General features: G+C 42.5%; 1 protein-coding gene across 2 annotated transcripts in view; it reads right to left on the bottom strand.

Moving 5' to 3' along the window:
* Positions 1 to 6,620: 6,620 nt before the first annotated feature.
* The window catches only part of ercc3 (excision repair cross-complementation group 3), a 40,203-nt gene continuing 30,060 nt past the window's right edge, over positions 6,621 to 16,763 (bottom strand). Inside the window, exons 8-15 of one of the 2 annotated variants that reach the window (XM_061975204.1) lie at positions 14,460 to 14,774; positions 14,160 to 14,344; positions 13,839 to 14,041; positions 13,673 to 13,769; positions 13,360 to 13,477; positions 11,979 to 12,097; positions 7,021 to 7,170; positions 6,621 to 6,918 (exon numbers count right to left, since the gene is read on the bottom strand). In XM_061975204.1, the coding sequence (XP_061831188.1) occupies positions 6,781 to 6,918; positions 7,021 to 7,170; positions 11,979 to 12,097; positions 13,360 to 13,477; positions 13,673 to 13,769; positions 13,839 to 14,041; positions 14,160 to 14,344; positions 14,460 to 14,774 (1,325 nt within the window). In that variant the 3' untranslated portion in view covers positions 6,621 to 6,780. The remainder of the gene's footprint in view (positions 6,919 to 7,020; positions 7,171 to 11,978; positions 12,098 to 13,359; positions 13,478 to 13,672; positions 13,770 to 13,838; positions 14,042 to 14,159; positions 14,345 to 14,459; positions 14,775 to 16,763) is intronic. The other variant, XR_009816814.1, reaches the window with a different exon arrangement.

Here is a 16,763-nt window from a genome sequence, read left to right as displayed (position 1 = left end):
TGTTAGATGGCTCAAAAATAGGCCCTTGGGCACGGGCTGACTTATTTTGTTATTGTGGGGAACACAAATTGTACATTACAATCCCGACATTAACCGTTGGGCTTTGTGCTATGGTTAGACTGGTGACCCCACTGACCCTAGTGGGCACCAAATTGACTCCCATTGTAACTCCTGTTTCCGCTGCCTCTCTAAATTCCCGCCGACGCCGCCATATTGTATCTCGGAGGAGTGTAACGAGCTCCTTTGATTTGATGAAAAACCCAGATGGTGTTTACTGTGAGGCAATTGGACAACCAACTGGGTCCCCTCCCAGCGCAAATTGTGGTGCGAATCCTGTGCAGGTGCCGAGAACCTTCCTATCATTAGTGCTATTTTCCCTGACTGCTACTAAGAATGTATTTTAACAGCACCTTAATTAACTGTTTTTTATAATCTGTTGAGACTGACCAACCTGACTCATGACGCTGTCGATGGACTTGCTGAACAACTTGCCCTGACCTCCCTCATGGTCGTCCAGAACCGCATAGCCCTTGACCGCATCCTAGCCAAGGAAGAATGTGTGTGTGCAATGTTTGGCGACAAATGCTGCACCTTCATTACTATCACCGCCCCTGATGGCTCGGTCCAGAGGGCCTTAGAAAGCCCTGTCTAAAGAATTGATTGATTGATTGAAACTTTTATTAGTGGATTGCACAGCACAGTACATATTCCGTACAATTGACCACTAAATGGTAACACCCGTATAAGTAAATCAATTCATGGTAAGAACTTACTGAAGTTTCCGGTGTCTCTGACCCCTTTAAAGATTAGCTCCACAACACCTTTGGCGGGTGGTCATACTTAATTAAGTTTGCCATGGTCTCTGTTGGAGTTTTCTTGGCTATCATAGCCTCATGCGGATGCTTTATCGCCCCTTGTGAGGTCCCTATACACCCGCATCATTATTAGAGCTGTTGAAGGTCAACTTCACCCTGTTTCTAGGCTTGCTATGTCACTGAAGGGGGTCAAGCACAGTAGTGACTTTCGAGGACTGTTAGTTTCCTTACCTGCCAATGACATTGACTTCCTCCCTCCCTCTCCCATGTAACTGATTGTTTATTGCTAGCTTGCTCGATAACCAAAACAGCACCTACTTTAGGTGCTGGTAGGAGAGATCTTCTGGAGAAGATCTGAAGGGGGAATGTGGAGAATGCATATATTTTAAGAGTTCTTTCTTTTTTCATAGTCATGTTTAAAGCAGCTAATATTTTCCCATGTGTACTCTTTGTCCTTTGAATGTTATGCCCGCAAGTAAACTCTGTGCCTTACCTTGAAGGCCTTGGAATGTGTGAGTATAATGTACTCCCTTTTTACCTTATAAGTATTAGAACAATGAGGCTGTTATTCCTTTCTGGGCAGGGTGGGGGCTGTTTTCGTATTCAATAAATTGTCTCTTCCCGTTTGATTTTTAGACCGCTTCTAGATGCTGGTATTAACGCACTGTAAGACTGGTCTCCGAAAGCTTTAGTAAAACTTGATAATGTTCCTATTCTGTCTTGATGGTCCTTCTTACTCAACATACATGTCATCCGAAAAAATTTGGGATTGACCAGTGACTTTAACCCTGGTCTGACGCACCAGGAGAAACAGCAGGTATCGTTTTATTGGGCCAGCCAGTATGTAACTGTGCGTACATGTGTGGTTTGCTGCCTGCTCTGCTGCAGACAAGAATGCCCCGACCAGGAATAAGGAGATTATCAACCACCCGGCTTTTGAATTTGTCCCAAAAGCTTACACAGTTTTCCACTGTATCACTGCTGTGCTTACTGGTATTTCTCTACTTTTGAACATGTTCTATAATTTGTCTTGTATTTTAACTGCACCTTAACAGTGTAGTCAACTGCATTTACTTCATGCTCAAATGTTGACAATTAAGTTTTATTCTATTCCATATAAATAAGAAATGAGCATCTTGAAATAATTGGTTTGTGTTGTACTTGACTAAATCTAAATAAATACGTAACATGCCAAACAAGTTTTGGCAGTATGCAGTGCCTTTTATTTTTGTTTAGTTTAATTTTGTTTCGACTTAGAATAGTCGATTATTTGTATCAGAGTAGTCCTGGTCTATTTAACTGTCAACCAACAGGCCATATCCGGCCCACCAAAGCTTTTCATTTGGCGGTCGGCATTTGACAGTGTTCTTGTATTCTGCCCTGAAGCAAGCACATTATGAAGACAGAGCTGCTGCCTCAGTTAGGCTACTTGTCAGCGGTTAGGCAGACATTTTGTTTGCGGACAACATTATTGGTGACCGGAACCGGAAGGCCTTCCGTAAATTAACTCTTCTCACACAGACTATTGAAAACCTCTCACACACACACACACACACACACACACACACACACACACACACACACACACACACACACACACACAATTGTAATCCTTTCACACACAACTGAATTTTTTCCTCTTATACACGCTACTGAAAACGTCCCACACACAAAACTAAAATCCTTTCACACACACACAACTGAAGTTTTTTTTCTCTCATATACACTACTTATTTTTTATTCTCTCTCACACACAACTGAAATCTTTTCACACACACAACTGAAATGCCATCCATCCATCCATCTTCTTCCACTTATCCGAGGTCGGGTCGCGGGGGCAGCAGCTTAAGCAGGGAAGCCCAGACTTCCCTCTCCCCAGCCACTTCGTCCAGCTCCTCCCGGGGGATCCCGAGGCGTTCCCAGGCCAGCCGGGAGACATAGTCTTCCCAACGTGTCCTGGGTCTTCCCCGTGGCCTCCTACCGGTCGGACGTGCCCGAAACACCTCCCGAGGGAGGCGTTCGGGTGGCATCCTGACCAGATGCCTGAACCACCTCATCTGGCTCCTCTCGATGTGGAGGAGCAGCGGCTTTACTTTGAGCTCCCCCCGGATGACAGAGCTTCTCACCCTATCTCTAAGGGAGAGCCCCGCCACCCGGCGGAGGAAACTCATTTCGGCCGCTTGTACGCGTGATCTTGTCCTTTCGGTCATGACCCAAAGCTCATGACCATAGGTGAGGATGGGAACATAGATCGACCAGTAAATCGAGAGCTTTGCCTTCTGGCTCAGCTCCTTCTTCACCACAACGGATCGATACGGCGTCCACATTACTGAAGACGCCGCACCGATCCGCCTGTCGATCTCACGATCCACTCTTCCCTCACTCGTGAACAAGACTCCGAGGTACTTGAACTCCTCCACTTGGGGCAAGATCTCCTCCCCAACCCGGAGATGGCACTCCACCCTTTTCCGGGCGAGAACCATGGACTCGGATTTGGAGGTGCCGATTCCCATCCCAGTCGCTTCACACTCGGCTGCGAACCGATCCAGTGAGAGCTGAAGATCTTGGCCAGATGAAGCCATCATGACCACATCATCTGCAAAAAGCAGAGACCTAATCCTGCAGCCACCAAACCAGATACCCTCAACGCCTTGACTGCGCCTAGAAATTCTGTCCATAAAGGTTATGAACAGAATAGGTGACAAAGGGCAGCCCTGGCGGAGTCCAACCCTCACTGGAAACGGGTCCGACTTACTGCCGGCAATGCGGACCAAGCTCTGACACTGATTATACAGGGAGCGAACCGCCACAATAAGACAGTCCGTTACCCCATACTCTCTGAGCACTCCCCACACGGTCGAATGCCTTCTCCAAGTCCACAAAGCACATGTAGACTGGTTGAGCAAACTTCCATGCACCCTCAAGGACCCTGCCGAGAGTATAAAGCTGGTCCAAAGTTCCACGACCAGGACGAAAACCACACTGTACCTCCTGAATCCGAGGTTCGACTATCCGGCGTAGCCTCCTCTCCAGTACACCTTAATAGACCTTACCGGGAAGGCTGAGGAGTGTGATCCCACGATCCTACTCAGTGGCCTAGTGGTTAGAGTGTCCCCCCTGAGATCGGTAGGTTGTGGGTTCAAACCCCGGCCGAGTCATACCAAAGACTATAAAAATGGGACCCATTACCTCCCTGCTTGGCACTCAGTATCAAGGGTTGGAATTGGGGGTTAAATCACCAAAAATGATTCCCGGGCGCGGCCACCGCTGCTGCCCACTGCTCCCCTCACCTCCCAGGGGGTGATCAAGGGTGATGGGTTAAATGCAGAGAATAATTTCGCCACACCTAGTGTGTGTGTGACAATCATTGGTACTTTAACTTTAACTTTAACTTTAACTTTAGTTGGAACACACCCTCCGGTTCCCCTTCTTAAAGAGAGGAACCACCACCCCGGTCTGCCAATCCAGAGGTACCGCCCCCGATGTCCACGCGATGTTGCAGAGTCTTGTCAACCAAGACAGCCCCACAACATCCAGAGCCTTAAGGAACTCCGGGCGGATCTCATCCACCCCCGGGGCCCCACCGAGGAGATTTTTAACTACCTCGGCAACTTCAGCCCCAGAAATAGGAGAGCCCACCACAGATTCCCCAGGCCCTGCTTCCTCATAGGAAGACGTGCTGGTAGGATTGAGGAGGTCTTCGAAGTATTCCCTCCACCGATCCACAACATCCGCAGTCGAGGTCAGCAGAACACCATCCTCACCATACACGGTGTTGACATTGCACTGCTTCCCCTTTCGCTTCGAAGCCGTCCGGAAGTCGTTTTCCATGGCTTCCCCGAACTCCTCCCATGTCCGAGTTTTTGCCTCCGCGACCGCCGAAGCCGCACATCGCTTGGCCTGTCGGTGCCTGTCTGCTGCCTCCGGAGTCCTATGACTGAAATGTTCTCTCATTAACACTACTGAAAACCTCTCACACACACACACAACTGAAATCCTCACACACACAGCCAAGTTTTTTTCCTCTCATACACATTACTGAAATTCTCACACACAACTTAATTTTTTTTCTCACACACGACTGAAAATAATTTCAGTTGTGTGTGTGTGAGGTATTCAGTAGTGTATGACAGCAAACAATTCAGTTGTGTGTGTGAAAGGATTTCAGTAGTGTATATGAGAGCGTTTTAGTAGTGTGAATGAGAGTGTTTCAGTGGTGTGCTTCAGTACTGTGTGTGAGAGAAAATAATTGCACTGTGTGAATGAATTTCAGTAGTATCTGTAAGAGAATGTCAGTAGTGTGTGTGAGAGAAATAATTTTAGTAGTGTGCAAGAGGATTTCAGTAGTGTAAAACATTTCAGTTGTTTATGTGAGAGCATTTCAGTAGTGTATGAAAGAGGTAATTCTGAGTAATGTCCCCAACGGCCCCTCCTACAAATTAGTGCACACACATGCAAATTGGATTACACGCACACAGATTGAGATATACGTATACAAATAATTTTGCTACAATAATACTTCCCTAGGTGGGTGTCATGGTCCCGGATGCAGAAAGACAGCCGACAACAGTGTGCAGGGAAAAGTCTTCGATGCTCAAAAATACAAAATAAAAGCGTGCAACAGGGAAGTGCAACAAAATAGGGAGGCTGAACATGGAAAGCAAGATAGCGAAGCATGAACACCGGTCACAAAACAATGATTTCACGTCAAATAAGCTTTGGCCGCAGGTGAGAACAATAATTATTAATCACCAGTCGGTAATAGGACACACGCTCAGCAGCTGCTTCTGGCTGAATGACACCCACACGAAATGGGGACAAAAAAATAGTGCTAAAATGGAAAACACCCCCAGTACAGGAAAAATACAGCAGAACAAAAAACAAGGCATGACAATATAAGAAGAAGAAGCATTCTCATTATTTCCTTCCAGAAATAAATTATGCCAGTCATTTTGAAAATTGCCTCACCTATAAGCTACGGGAAAGAACACAGAAGTGATTTTATTTAAATGTTCGCAATATTTCAGGGCTCTTCACAAGGAAACCTCACAATGTATTAAATCCATAAATTTCTATAAAATTGAGTAGATGGCCAGTTATAGTGATGTAGAGAAATCTAATATTTTAACCATTTTCTCAGGAAATGTTCCATATTTTGAAGTGCAAATGTTGATGCACCTCTGACCCGCATTGGACACATGTAAGTTTAGGTGTTTGTGAAATCCCCTGGTGTTTTTTTCGCGCTTATTTAGCCACCACATTAGCGCCAAATGAAACATTATGTCACTATTGGTCCAACGTTTTCTAAAAATATGTTAAAAAAAACAACTTAAAAGTCTTGGCCAGCTTTTTACTGATGTATACTATTCATGTTTAAATAACTTTTACTGCAAATGAATATCGTCTACAAATATCGGTTATCAGGCTCTTTGACTGAATAATTTGTATTGGCCCTGAAACAAACATATCGGTCTATCTCAATCAATCAATCAATCAATCAATCAATCAATGTTTATTTATATAGCCCTAAATCACAAGTGTCTCAAAGGGCTGCACAAGCCACAACGACATCCTCGGTACAAAGCCCACATAAGGGCAAGGAAAAACTCACCCCAGTGGGACGCCGATGTGAATGACTATGAGAAACCTTGGAGAGGACCGCATATGTGGGTAACCCCCCCCCCCCTCTAGGGGAGACCGAATGCAATGGATGTCGAGTGGGTCTGACATAATATTGTGAGAGTAATCCATCTGTAGACCTATATGAATTACGGACACCTAGTGACAAGTCAATGTAGTACCAAATGACACCACAATCTGTTTATTCACGCTTAAATTAAAAAATGAGGCCATTGATTTGACTGATTGTCGACTATGTGCAAAATCCAACCAGATTTGACGAGGAAAATCTTGAGTCGTAAACAGCCCAGTTAACAGCATCAAAAAAAAGAATTAACCAGTGTAGCTACTTTCTGAAGCGCTTGAAGAGTGGATGGACACTTCTGTTGGCCAAAGAGGCTTTACTGCTTCGGCTTTGATATTCCATGTAGACTGTATCATCTGCACCAGACATGGAGCTCATGGTCCCTGTACGCCTTGAGAACTGTTTAAAAGCATGAAGGCAAAGAAACAGAAAAAATAAATAAAAAAAAGAAAAAAAAAAGGCAGCAATTGTTCGTTCCCAAACATTTTTTGTAGCACTCACCTGTGGCCGAGCGCCCACCTCCCCAACCACCATCTCCTCCTCAGCATCTAGATCAGATGCAGCCAGGACCTTCTGAAGAAGCTGCTGCTGTTCTTCTCTGGTGGAGAACATCAAGGCTTCTTCCTCCATTCCTGCCAATTGTGTGATCACCTAGGGCAGGAGTCCGCAACCCCAGAATGTTCAAAGAGCCATAATGGACCAAAAATACAAAAAACAAATCCGTCAGGAGCCACAAAAAAATAAAAGCCTTCCATCATGTGTTGCTTTCATTATAAGACTTATATAAGTGTCTGAGTTAGCTATGTTATACTGCTAGCTCTTATCTGTTAGGCGTGTGTTGTATTTGGATTTGATGTTGTACATGATTAAAAATATCTGCTTGCACGGGTATTTGTTTTGTTTGCAACAGCCACCTGCCTGACACCACGCCAGGCTGAGAGAAACGCGTGTCGCAAGCTGATACAAATCTTCGTTGACAGAAATGTTGAAATTCAATATTTATTCTACACATTTTTACAACATTGGAAAACAGTCTTTCTGTGCCAGCATTGGAGAAAGTTATACATGTAAACCAGGGGTGCCAACACTTTTTCAGCAGGTGTGCTTGCTAATGACCAAGTTGATGTGATGTACAAACCTCGTTTCCATATGAGTTGGGAAATTGTGTTAGATGTAAATATAAACGGAATACAATGATTTGCAAATCCTTTTCAACCCATATTCAATTGAATGCACTACAAAGACAAGATATTTGATGTTCAAACTCAAACTTTATTTTTTTTTTTGCAAATAATAATTAACTTAGAATTTCATGGCTGCAACACGTGCCAAAGTAGTTGGGAAAGGGCATGTTCACCACTGTGTTACATCCCCTTTTCTTTTAATGACACTCAATAAACGATTGGGAACTGAGGAAACTAATTGTTGACGCTTTGAAAGTGGAATTCTTTCCCTTTCTTGTTTTATGTAGCGCTTCAGTCGTTCAACAATCCGGGGTCTTTGCTGTCGTATTTTACGCTTCATAATGCGCCACACATTTTCGATGGGAGACAGGTCTGGACTGCAGACGTGCCACGAAAGTACCTGTACTCTTTTTTTACGAAGCCACGCTGTTGTAACACGTGCTGAATGTGGCTTGACATTGTCTTGCTGAAATAAGCAGGGGCGTCCATGAAAAAGACGGCGCTTAGATGGCGCATATGTTGTTCCAAAACCTGTATGTACCTTTCAGCATTAATGGTGCCTTCACAGATGTGTAAGTTACCCATGCCTTGGGCACTAATGCACCCCCATACCATCACAGATGCTGGCTTTTGAACTTTCCGTCGATAACAGTCTGGATGGTTCGCTTCCCCTTCGACACGATGTCGAATATTTCCAAAAACAATTTGAAATGTGGACTCGTCAGACCACAGAACACTTTTCCACTTTGCATGAGTCCATCTTAGATGATCTTGGGCTCAGAGAAGCCGGCGGCGTTTCTGGATGTTGTTGATAAATGACTTTCGCTTTGCATAGTAGAGCTTTAACTTGCACTTACAGATGTAGCGACCAACTGTATTTAGTGACAGTGGTTTTCTGAAGTGTTCCTGAGCCCATGTGGTGATATCCTTTAGAGATTGATGTTGGTTTTTGATACAGTGCCGTCTGAGGGATCGAAGGTCACGGTCATTCAATGTTGGTTTCCGGCCATGTCGCTTATGTGGAGTGATTTCTCCAGATTCTCTGAACCTTTTGATGATATTATGGACCGTAGATGTTGAAATCCCTAAATCTCTTGCAATTGCACTTTGAGAAATGTTGTTCTTAAACTGTTTGACTATTTGCTCACGCAGTTGTAGACAAAGGGCTGTACCTCGCCCCATCCTTTCTTGTGAAAGACTGAGCATTTTTTGGGAAGCTGTTTTTATACCCAATCATGGCACCCACCCGTTCCCAATTAGCCTGCACGCCTGTGGGATGTTCCAAATAAGTGTTTGATGAGCATTCCTCAACTTTATCAGTATTTATTGCCACCTTTCGCAACTTCTTTGTCACGTGTTGCTGGCATCAAATTCTAAAGTTAATGATTATTTGCAAAAAAAAAAATGTTTATCAGTTTGAACATCAAATATGTTGTCTTTGTAGCATACTCAACTGAATATGGGTTGAAAATGATTTGCAAATCATTGTATTCTGTTTATATTTACATCTAACACAATTTCCCAACTCATATGGAAACGGGATTTGTACTTCACACGCAGGCACGCACACACATGCTGCTGTATTACCTTATCCTGATGAGTTGCATTGCTTGTAATCAGACAGGATGCACAGTAGTTGCTGATAAGCTCCACAACTTTGCATTTACATTGTGGAGGGAAAAAAAGGCCTCTCTTTCCAACACAACATGAAAGTGTTTTTTAGCTTTTTATTTGTCCAGCGTCAATACTTGTTTTTATACCCATTACAAGAAATACATTGGCGTTAACTGCTAGCTTGTATACGCTATTTTTCTGAGACTTTTATTTTGTTAGCGCAGGCTGGATGTCACAGCACTTTTATTGCGAAAATAGGAACTGTGCGGTCGGTCTTTACAGTTTTGACAGCCGGTACGGAGAGGGAGGGAGTCTGTTGAAATAAAAACTGCTTTTTGCCTTCCTGACGGTCGTTTTTTTTTCTTCATAAAAGGTTTGCAGCAGCCAACGTCATCGCGCAAGATTCTCGAGTGCCGTGAATGTTTACCGAGGAACGAAAGTGACGTCGTAGTGATGATTGATGATCAGTAATTTTTAGGTGTACATTTTTTGGGACGGCATGGCACAGTTGGGAGAGTGGCCGTGCCAGCAACCTGAGGGTTCCTGGTTCGATCCCCACCTTCCACCAACCTCGTCACGTCTGTTGTGTCCTTGAGCAAGACCCTTCACCCTTGCTCCTGATGGGTTGTGGTTAGGGCCTGGCATGGCAGCTCCCGCCATCAGTGTGTGAATGTGTGTGTGTGTGAATGTGGAAATAGTGTCAAAGCGCTTTGAGTACTTTGAAGGTAGAAAAGCCTAATTGCGATCAAGTGACACACCCTCACCAATCGACCGGTAGCTCGCGATCGATCTAATGGGCATTCCTGAAGTAAACAAACTATTGCGTCAAAGGCCACACAACTACGATGTGTTCATGGACAAAATGGTGCTCGCCAAATAATCTCATCAGTGAAGCATGAACACAAACATAGTAAACAGTGGGCTTTCTAACAATTAGGAAGGTTTGTGTCATGTTCGTCCTACAGAAACCATTTTAAAACAAAAAAATATATTTATCCCTCCTTTTTCAATTTCCATACATTTTTGAAAAATCTCCAGGGAGCCACTCGGGCATCGCTAAAGGTCCGCCGCATGCGGCTCTAGAGCCGCGGATTGCCGACCCCTGACCTAGGAGGATGTCCGTTGCTTTTATATTACGGTATGTGTAAGTAAAGTTTAATATCAAAAATAATTTGCTGAAAGCTAAATTCCATTCTCCAATTTGTAGAAGACTTCCTTAAAGGAATGATGTACTGTTTGTCTATTGTGTGCTTTGAGGCCCCGTCAGCTTGTTCCTCCATGTCAAAACCCTCCGTGGAGCTTGGTGTGCACCCCCTAAAAATTCTAACCTTGCTTCAACACCAGTGAAAACTGCAGAGTTGTGACTGATTGGCCATTTTTTCCCAAACACATAATTTTTGGTATGGAGTCTTTGTTTTTTGTTTTCCTGGTTTGTACAAAAAAGTGTTTGGAGTAGACGGTGAAGTGACTACGCCAAGCATATTCTAAGCTTAAGTGACTAAGCATTGTTCATGTTCTGTAGGGGCTAGGAATGTAACGGTATCAAAATATCACGGTATAAAATGATCACGGTATTAAAGACTTCGGTATTATTTTAGTATATGTAATAAAAAATATAAAATAAACATTTAAAAAAGGCCTTAAAAATGCCATAATGTGTAAAATGAAGTGGCAGGAAAGTTTAGGATAAACACACTTATTGTAATTGAACACAAACACAATGCTCAAATGTTTTAATCATATTTATTACTCTAAACATGTACTTTTAAGCGCAAATAATTGTGTGTAACATCCACTGTTTCAAGCAAATATAAAAAATAAAAAAAAAATAAAAAAAACTGTGACAGTTGAGTGTCTTTTAATTGACAATGTAAAACATCCAGTGTAAAACAATAATGTTCAGTTTAGTGTCTTTAGAGATGTACTTCATGAGAAGCGATATCCTCTACAGTGGACATGTTTTTATTTCAGTTTGGAAAATGCTCTTATTAATATTTCAGAAATTGATGTTTAGCTTTGTGGCTTCAAATATATATTCTGGGTGACAGTTTATGAGGTGGTGACTTGTCCAGGTTGTAAGCTACTTTCCCCCCAAGCCCCGCTCCCCACACCCCATGCAACATCGAGAGAAACAAGCACGGAAAAAATGTATGGATGAATTGTGAATTTATCTGGTAGTTTTTCAGTTTACTCCTATTTCCCGCCGTGTACCGTTTTCTTGGTGATTTCCCTCAGTGCGGCGTGACAGGCTGGCTCTATGTAGCCTTGGAAACGTTTGACCCAAAAGTGGTGCGCGTTGCTTTGCTGAACGCAGACTTTCTTACCTTTGCCAAAGAAGTTGTTAGCAACGTAACTCAAACAGTTATGGATCAATTTTAATGACATTTTTTGGGAAATGTCCAAAAAAACAATTCCTCTCATTTACTACAAACAGTTCACTTCTTGCTTACGGCATTCCACGCCCCCACTTTGCCGGCCAAGCGCTGCGAAAACAATTCTGGGAGATGTGGTTAGTTTCAGACCCGGCCAACGCTAAAGCACCAGAAAAAACTATATACCAGGTTTTTGTTTGATACCACCACACGTCACGACATTATTGTGAATACCGTTAAACCCCTGGTAGGGACACAAGCAATGATAATATCACATTAAAATATGTACCTTAAAGCTGTAGCCCTGGTCCACTAGAAACCTCTGTCTCTTGGTGGAATAAGCCATCTCCTGGGTGTCCTGAGACACCAGCGAGTAGAAATATGCGTTGTATTCCTCTGCTATCATTCCTAAATAATATATAATTCATAAATAAATACAACTTTAAACAGTTACTTAAATATGTTAATAATTATATTTGGAATCATATATATCAATATGTTGTTAAAGTACATTTAATTGTTTCATTATTTAGTTATTATGGGCCGCAGTTAGCATGTAGGCCACACAGTTAGGAGATCTGAGTTTGAATTTATGTTCAGGCATCTCTGTGTGGAGTTTGCATGTTCTTTTGCTTTAGATTTTTTGTTTCTTTAGTTGTGTGTCAGCACTCCATGAATGTATTTTATCTGTCAAACTCACCCATCAAAATCAGCGACACTAACACAAATCTAGTTCAATGATTGCTTTGGTGTGCAGCTTGGAAATTTGGAAGTCTTTGTAAACGCGGCGGCTAAGGTGAATATACGGTTAATTTTTCAAAAGTTGGTGGTAAATATTTTAGACCTTACGGAGTAAGAGAAAAGACCTGCAAAATAGCATGCTCCACCAAGTAAAAGCATGTAGCAGTAAAAGTAAATAATAATGATAAATGGGTTATACTTGTATAGCGCTTTTCTACCTTCAAGGTACTCAAAGCGCTTTGACAGTATTTCCACATTCACCCATTCACACACACTGATGGCGGGAGCTGCCATGCAAGACGCTAACCAGCAACCATCAGGAGCAAGGGGTGAAGTGTCTTGCCCAAGGACACAACGGATGTGACTAGGATGGTAGAAGGTGGGGATTGAACCCCAGTAACCAGCAACCCTCCGATTGCTGGCACGGCCACTCTACCAACTTCGCCACGCCGTAGAGGAATTAATTAAATCGGACGGGGACCCACACTTTCAGACTAAGATAGTGAACAGTACTCCTCCGCTTGTCTGGTCGAAGATCTACAGACAAGTTGAAATAATAAAGTAAATCCCACTGATCCGCCCACTGACTTTGAGGCCGAGTTTAACAGGTAAAATACATGAATGAAGTGCTGCCACCCAGGTTTATGAAACAATAATCAAATGACAAAATAATAAATTAAATCATGAAATTATGATCTATTAAATATTGCAATAATTTAAGTATTAAACATTTAAATGTACTTTAAAATTACATCAATTAATTACACATTTAATAACATATTTGTGTTTTAATTCCAATTTCAATTATTAGTGACACCTTTAAGTAATTATTTAAAGATTTATTTTTTTATCAAATGTTCCCCCATTTGACCCCACATAACCAAATACATACAATGTGTCATGCTTATGACAAAGGAAGTGAAACAAACCTTTCTTGGCTCTTAAGACTCTACCAAGCCTCTGGGCTTCCTGCCTTCGTGATCCACCATGGGAAGAGATTTGGATAAGAACATTTGCTTCTGGCAAGTCAAATGAGGTGTCTCCAACCTGTTTAGGGGTCAATAAATTAATTAAAACACAAGTTAAGTTACATTTAAGAAATGGTAAAAAAGTACTATTTCAAGCAATATAGTACCACTTCTCTCCAAAGACAATAGTGTGATAGGAAATGGCCATTAGGGGGGTGGAAATTGTTGAAGCTTCCGTTTAATTACTCAGGCTCTGTTCTCAACTGTTTTTTACCTTGGATATGAAAATGGTGTTGATCTTGGGGTTGTGTTTGAAGTTCTGTAAGATTTGCATACGTTCCCCTTGGGAGGTTGGGCCATAGATGTATGGCCTTGAGCAGACAATCATTGTGGGTAGTTAATGTGCAACTTATTGAAACAAACTTTTGGAAATAACTTACTTGTTGAGGCGAATGGCATATTCTTTCAAGGCAAAGACATTATCAGCAAAGACGATGATCTTGTCATTGCGCCTTTCATGAAAGCGAATAAGAAACTGGCAGGCTCTGAACTTATTGGGATTCATTGTATAAAGCAAAATGCGCTTCTTAGTCTTCATGGCCACATACTCTCTATAAAACTCAGGAGACATTGGACACCACACCTGCGAATTTGACGGAGTACAACTTTTAAGTAGCTGCCAATGAACTACAACGTGCACAATCAATATGTGATTTTTTGAATAAAAAGTGAAAAACAAGGGAAGGTTAGAAGTCACTCACCTCTGCACACTGGACCTTGGCAATGTAGCCATTGTTCTGCAACTCCATCCAGTTCGCTTCATATAACTTTGGCCCAATGAGAAAGTTAAGGTCCACAATCTTGTCGTCCTCTCTAACTAAAGTTGCGGTGAGGCCCAGTTTGCAGTGTGCCTGGACGATGGTCAACACACGTCGAAACATTTTTGCTACAAGAAGCACATTTAAAAATATTAGCATATCACTACATCCAGCAAAACTCTGACAATCAGGTTTATCTCACATGTGATTGGCAAGGAAGTGTGATTTCAATTTCAAACTTACCAGGAATAGTGTGCACCTCGTCTAGTATAATAAGACCCCACTCTTGGCTTTTCATCCACTCCATCACCCTCTCGGCTTCCCAGGAGCGTTTGGTGGTGTGGCCCAGCATAGAGTAAGTGCTTATGGCAACTGAGCAGCCAATTGGCTTGTCTTTGGCATCCGAAGTGAAGCGGCAGATTTGAGAGTCATCGATAGTTGACCACATTTTAAACTGGGCCTTCCACTGTTCCACGGATACAGAGGAGTTACCCAACACCAGGCAACGTTTGCGCACTGTACATGCTGCAGTTACACCCACAAGAGACTTGCCCGCTCCTGGAAAACAAATGGGATGAAGCAACCGTTGCAAATAGACTCACTGACAAGGATAGATGTACACTTATAATCTAATCAAAATTGATACAAAAGCCATATTGTTGACAAATACATATTTGCCCAGATTAGACTGAGAGATACTAGTTGAACAATTTGTTCTGTTTTTTGGGTTGCAAAACTGTACTTACTGTTAGTGTAACAGTAAGTACAGTTCTACATCGCGGCAACCATGCTAATTTAGAGCTGGGATGATTTGTCAACTTGGCATCATCAATGATGTAAACACTTTCCTTTCTTTCTATTTTCCTTATTGGCTGCACAATATTATAAAGCTACAACAATGTATTGGGATGAGCATAAAAGGACAGTGCCACTCTGAATTACCATTTAGAATCCAAAATGCCCATAGTTTACCTGGCTTTAGCTTGGCTTGAATGTAGACCTGGGCGATTAATCGATTTGATCAATAAATTTGAGGTTTTTATTGCAGACTTCTCAAATAAATTTAAAAAAGATGTTTCTCCTCTTGCTTTGGCATATTTTTTTGCCCCTATGAGCTTTAATAGTTTACACCCTCTTCCTTAGCAGAGATTCACAGACCTAGCAAAACATGGCTAATACTTCCGCAAACAAGAGCAAGACATGTGTTTCAAAGAAAAGAAGTGTTGTCGGTAGTTTAGATTTGCGGCAACAATCATTGCAAAAATAACTGCACGCTGCAAAGTTTGTTTAAAAAAAGGCAGCAGCCCAACAAACGTATTCCTGCATCTGAACCCAAAGCCTCCCTTCAGCCGAGATTGGGAAATGCAGCTCTTTACGAGGCGAACAAGATTGCAACAACAAACAAACTTCCCCTAGCAGCTTACTGTGGTGGAATCATCTACACATGATGAGTAAAAAGCACGATGCACATAGCGATCACTAAAGCAGTCATGTTGCAAATTGCCAAGATGTGGTGCATGTACGATGGAAAAGCCTGTGTTTATCCACTCACTAAAACTATAGTGCTCATAATATTTTAATTGAATATTTATATGCAAACAATTTATAATACTACATTTTTATTTACATAATTATTTTCTTCAAGACAGAAGTTTTAAAGTTTGTACTTTATTAATCTCAATGTTGGAGATTATTATTACTTATTGCATGCAATGTGCATTGCAACATTTTTGTTAATGTAAATAATTTGTTCAAGACAGAAGTAGTGGCTACCAGAGGAAGCTCTTAATTTAGTTATTTTAAAACAATTTTATAAAAAATAAAATGTATATATGTTTTAAAAACAACACAGTTCCGTTGTACTTGGGCAATGACAATAAAGTCCTACCCTATCCTATCCTATTATCAGTGTTGGGACTAACGCGTTAACTGTAACACCGTTATTTTCGGCGGTAACTAGTAATGTAACGCGTTATTTTTTATATTTAGTAACTCTTTAGTAACTAAGTTACCGTTACTACATGATGCGTTACTGCGTTATTTTTTATGTAGTATCGGCTAGAAACAGAAGATCTGAGGGTGTTTTATTGTAGAGTTGCGGTGTCGTCCTGTGTCACAAGGAAAAGAAGAGGCGTGCTGTTGGTGGGGCTCTTACAGCTCCGGACTCGAGGGTGAATGACGAGGCCGGCGGTTTGTTGCAACTTTGTGACTTTATTGGTGTCTTGCACGCCGCTCCTTCACTTCTCTCGCCCACTCACTCACTGACGTCACTCACCTCACATGCTGTCATATCTTAAAGGGGCACGCGGGCACGCACGCACGCACGCACGCACGCACGCACGCACGCACGCACGCACGCACGCACGCACGCACGCACGCACGCACGCACGCACGCACGCACGCACGCACGCACGCACGCACGCACGCACGCACGCACGCACGCACGCACGCACACACACACACACACACACACACACACACACACACACACACACACACACACACACACACACACACACAACTCTAACAACTAATAAGATATGGCAA

Source organism: Nerophis lumbriciformis, linkage group LG15, assembly GCF_033978685.3.
Source record: "Nerophis lumbriciformis linkage group LG15, RoL_Nlum_v2.1, whole genome shotgun sequence".
Lineage (NCBI taxonomy): Eukaryota > Metazoa > Chordata > Actinopteri > Syngnathiformes > Syngnathidae > Nerophis > Nerophis lumbriciformis.
The sequence above is the reverse complement of the archived record's forward strand: the minus strand, read 5'-3'. Positions and strand labels throughout refer to the sequence as shown.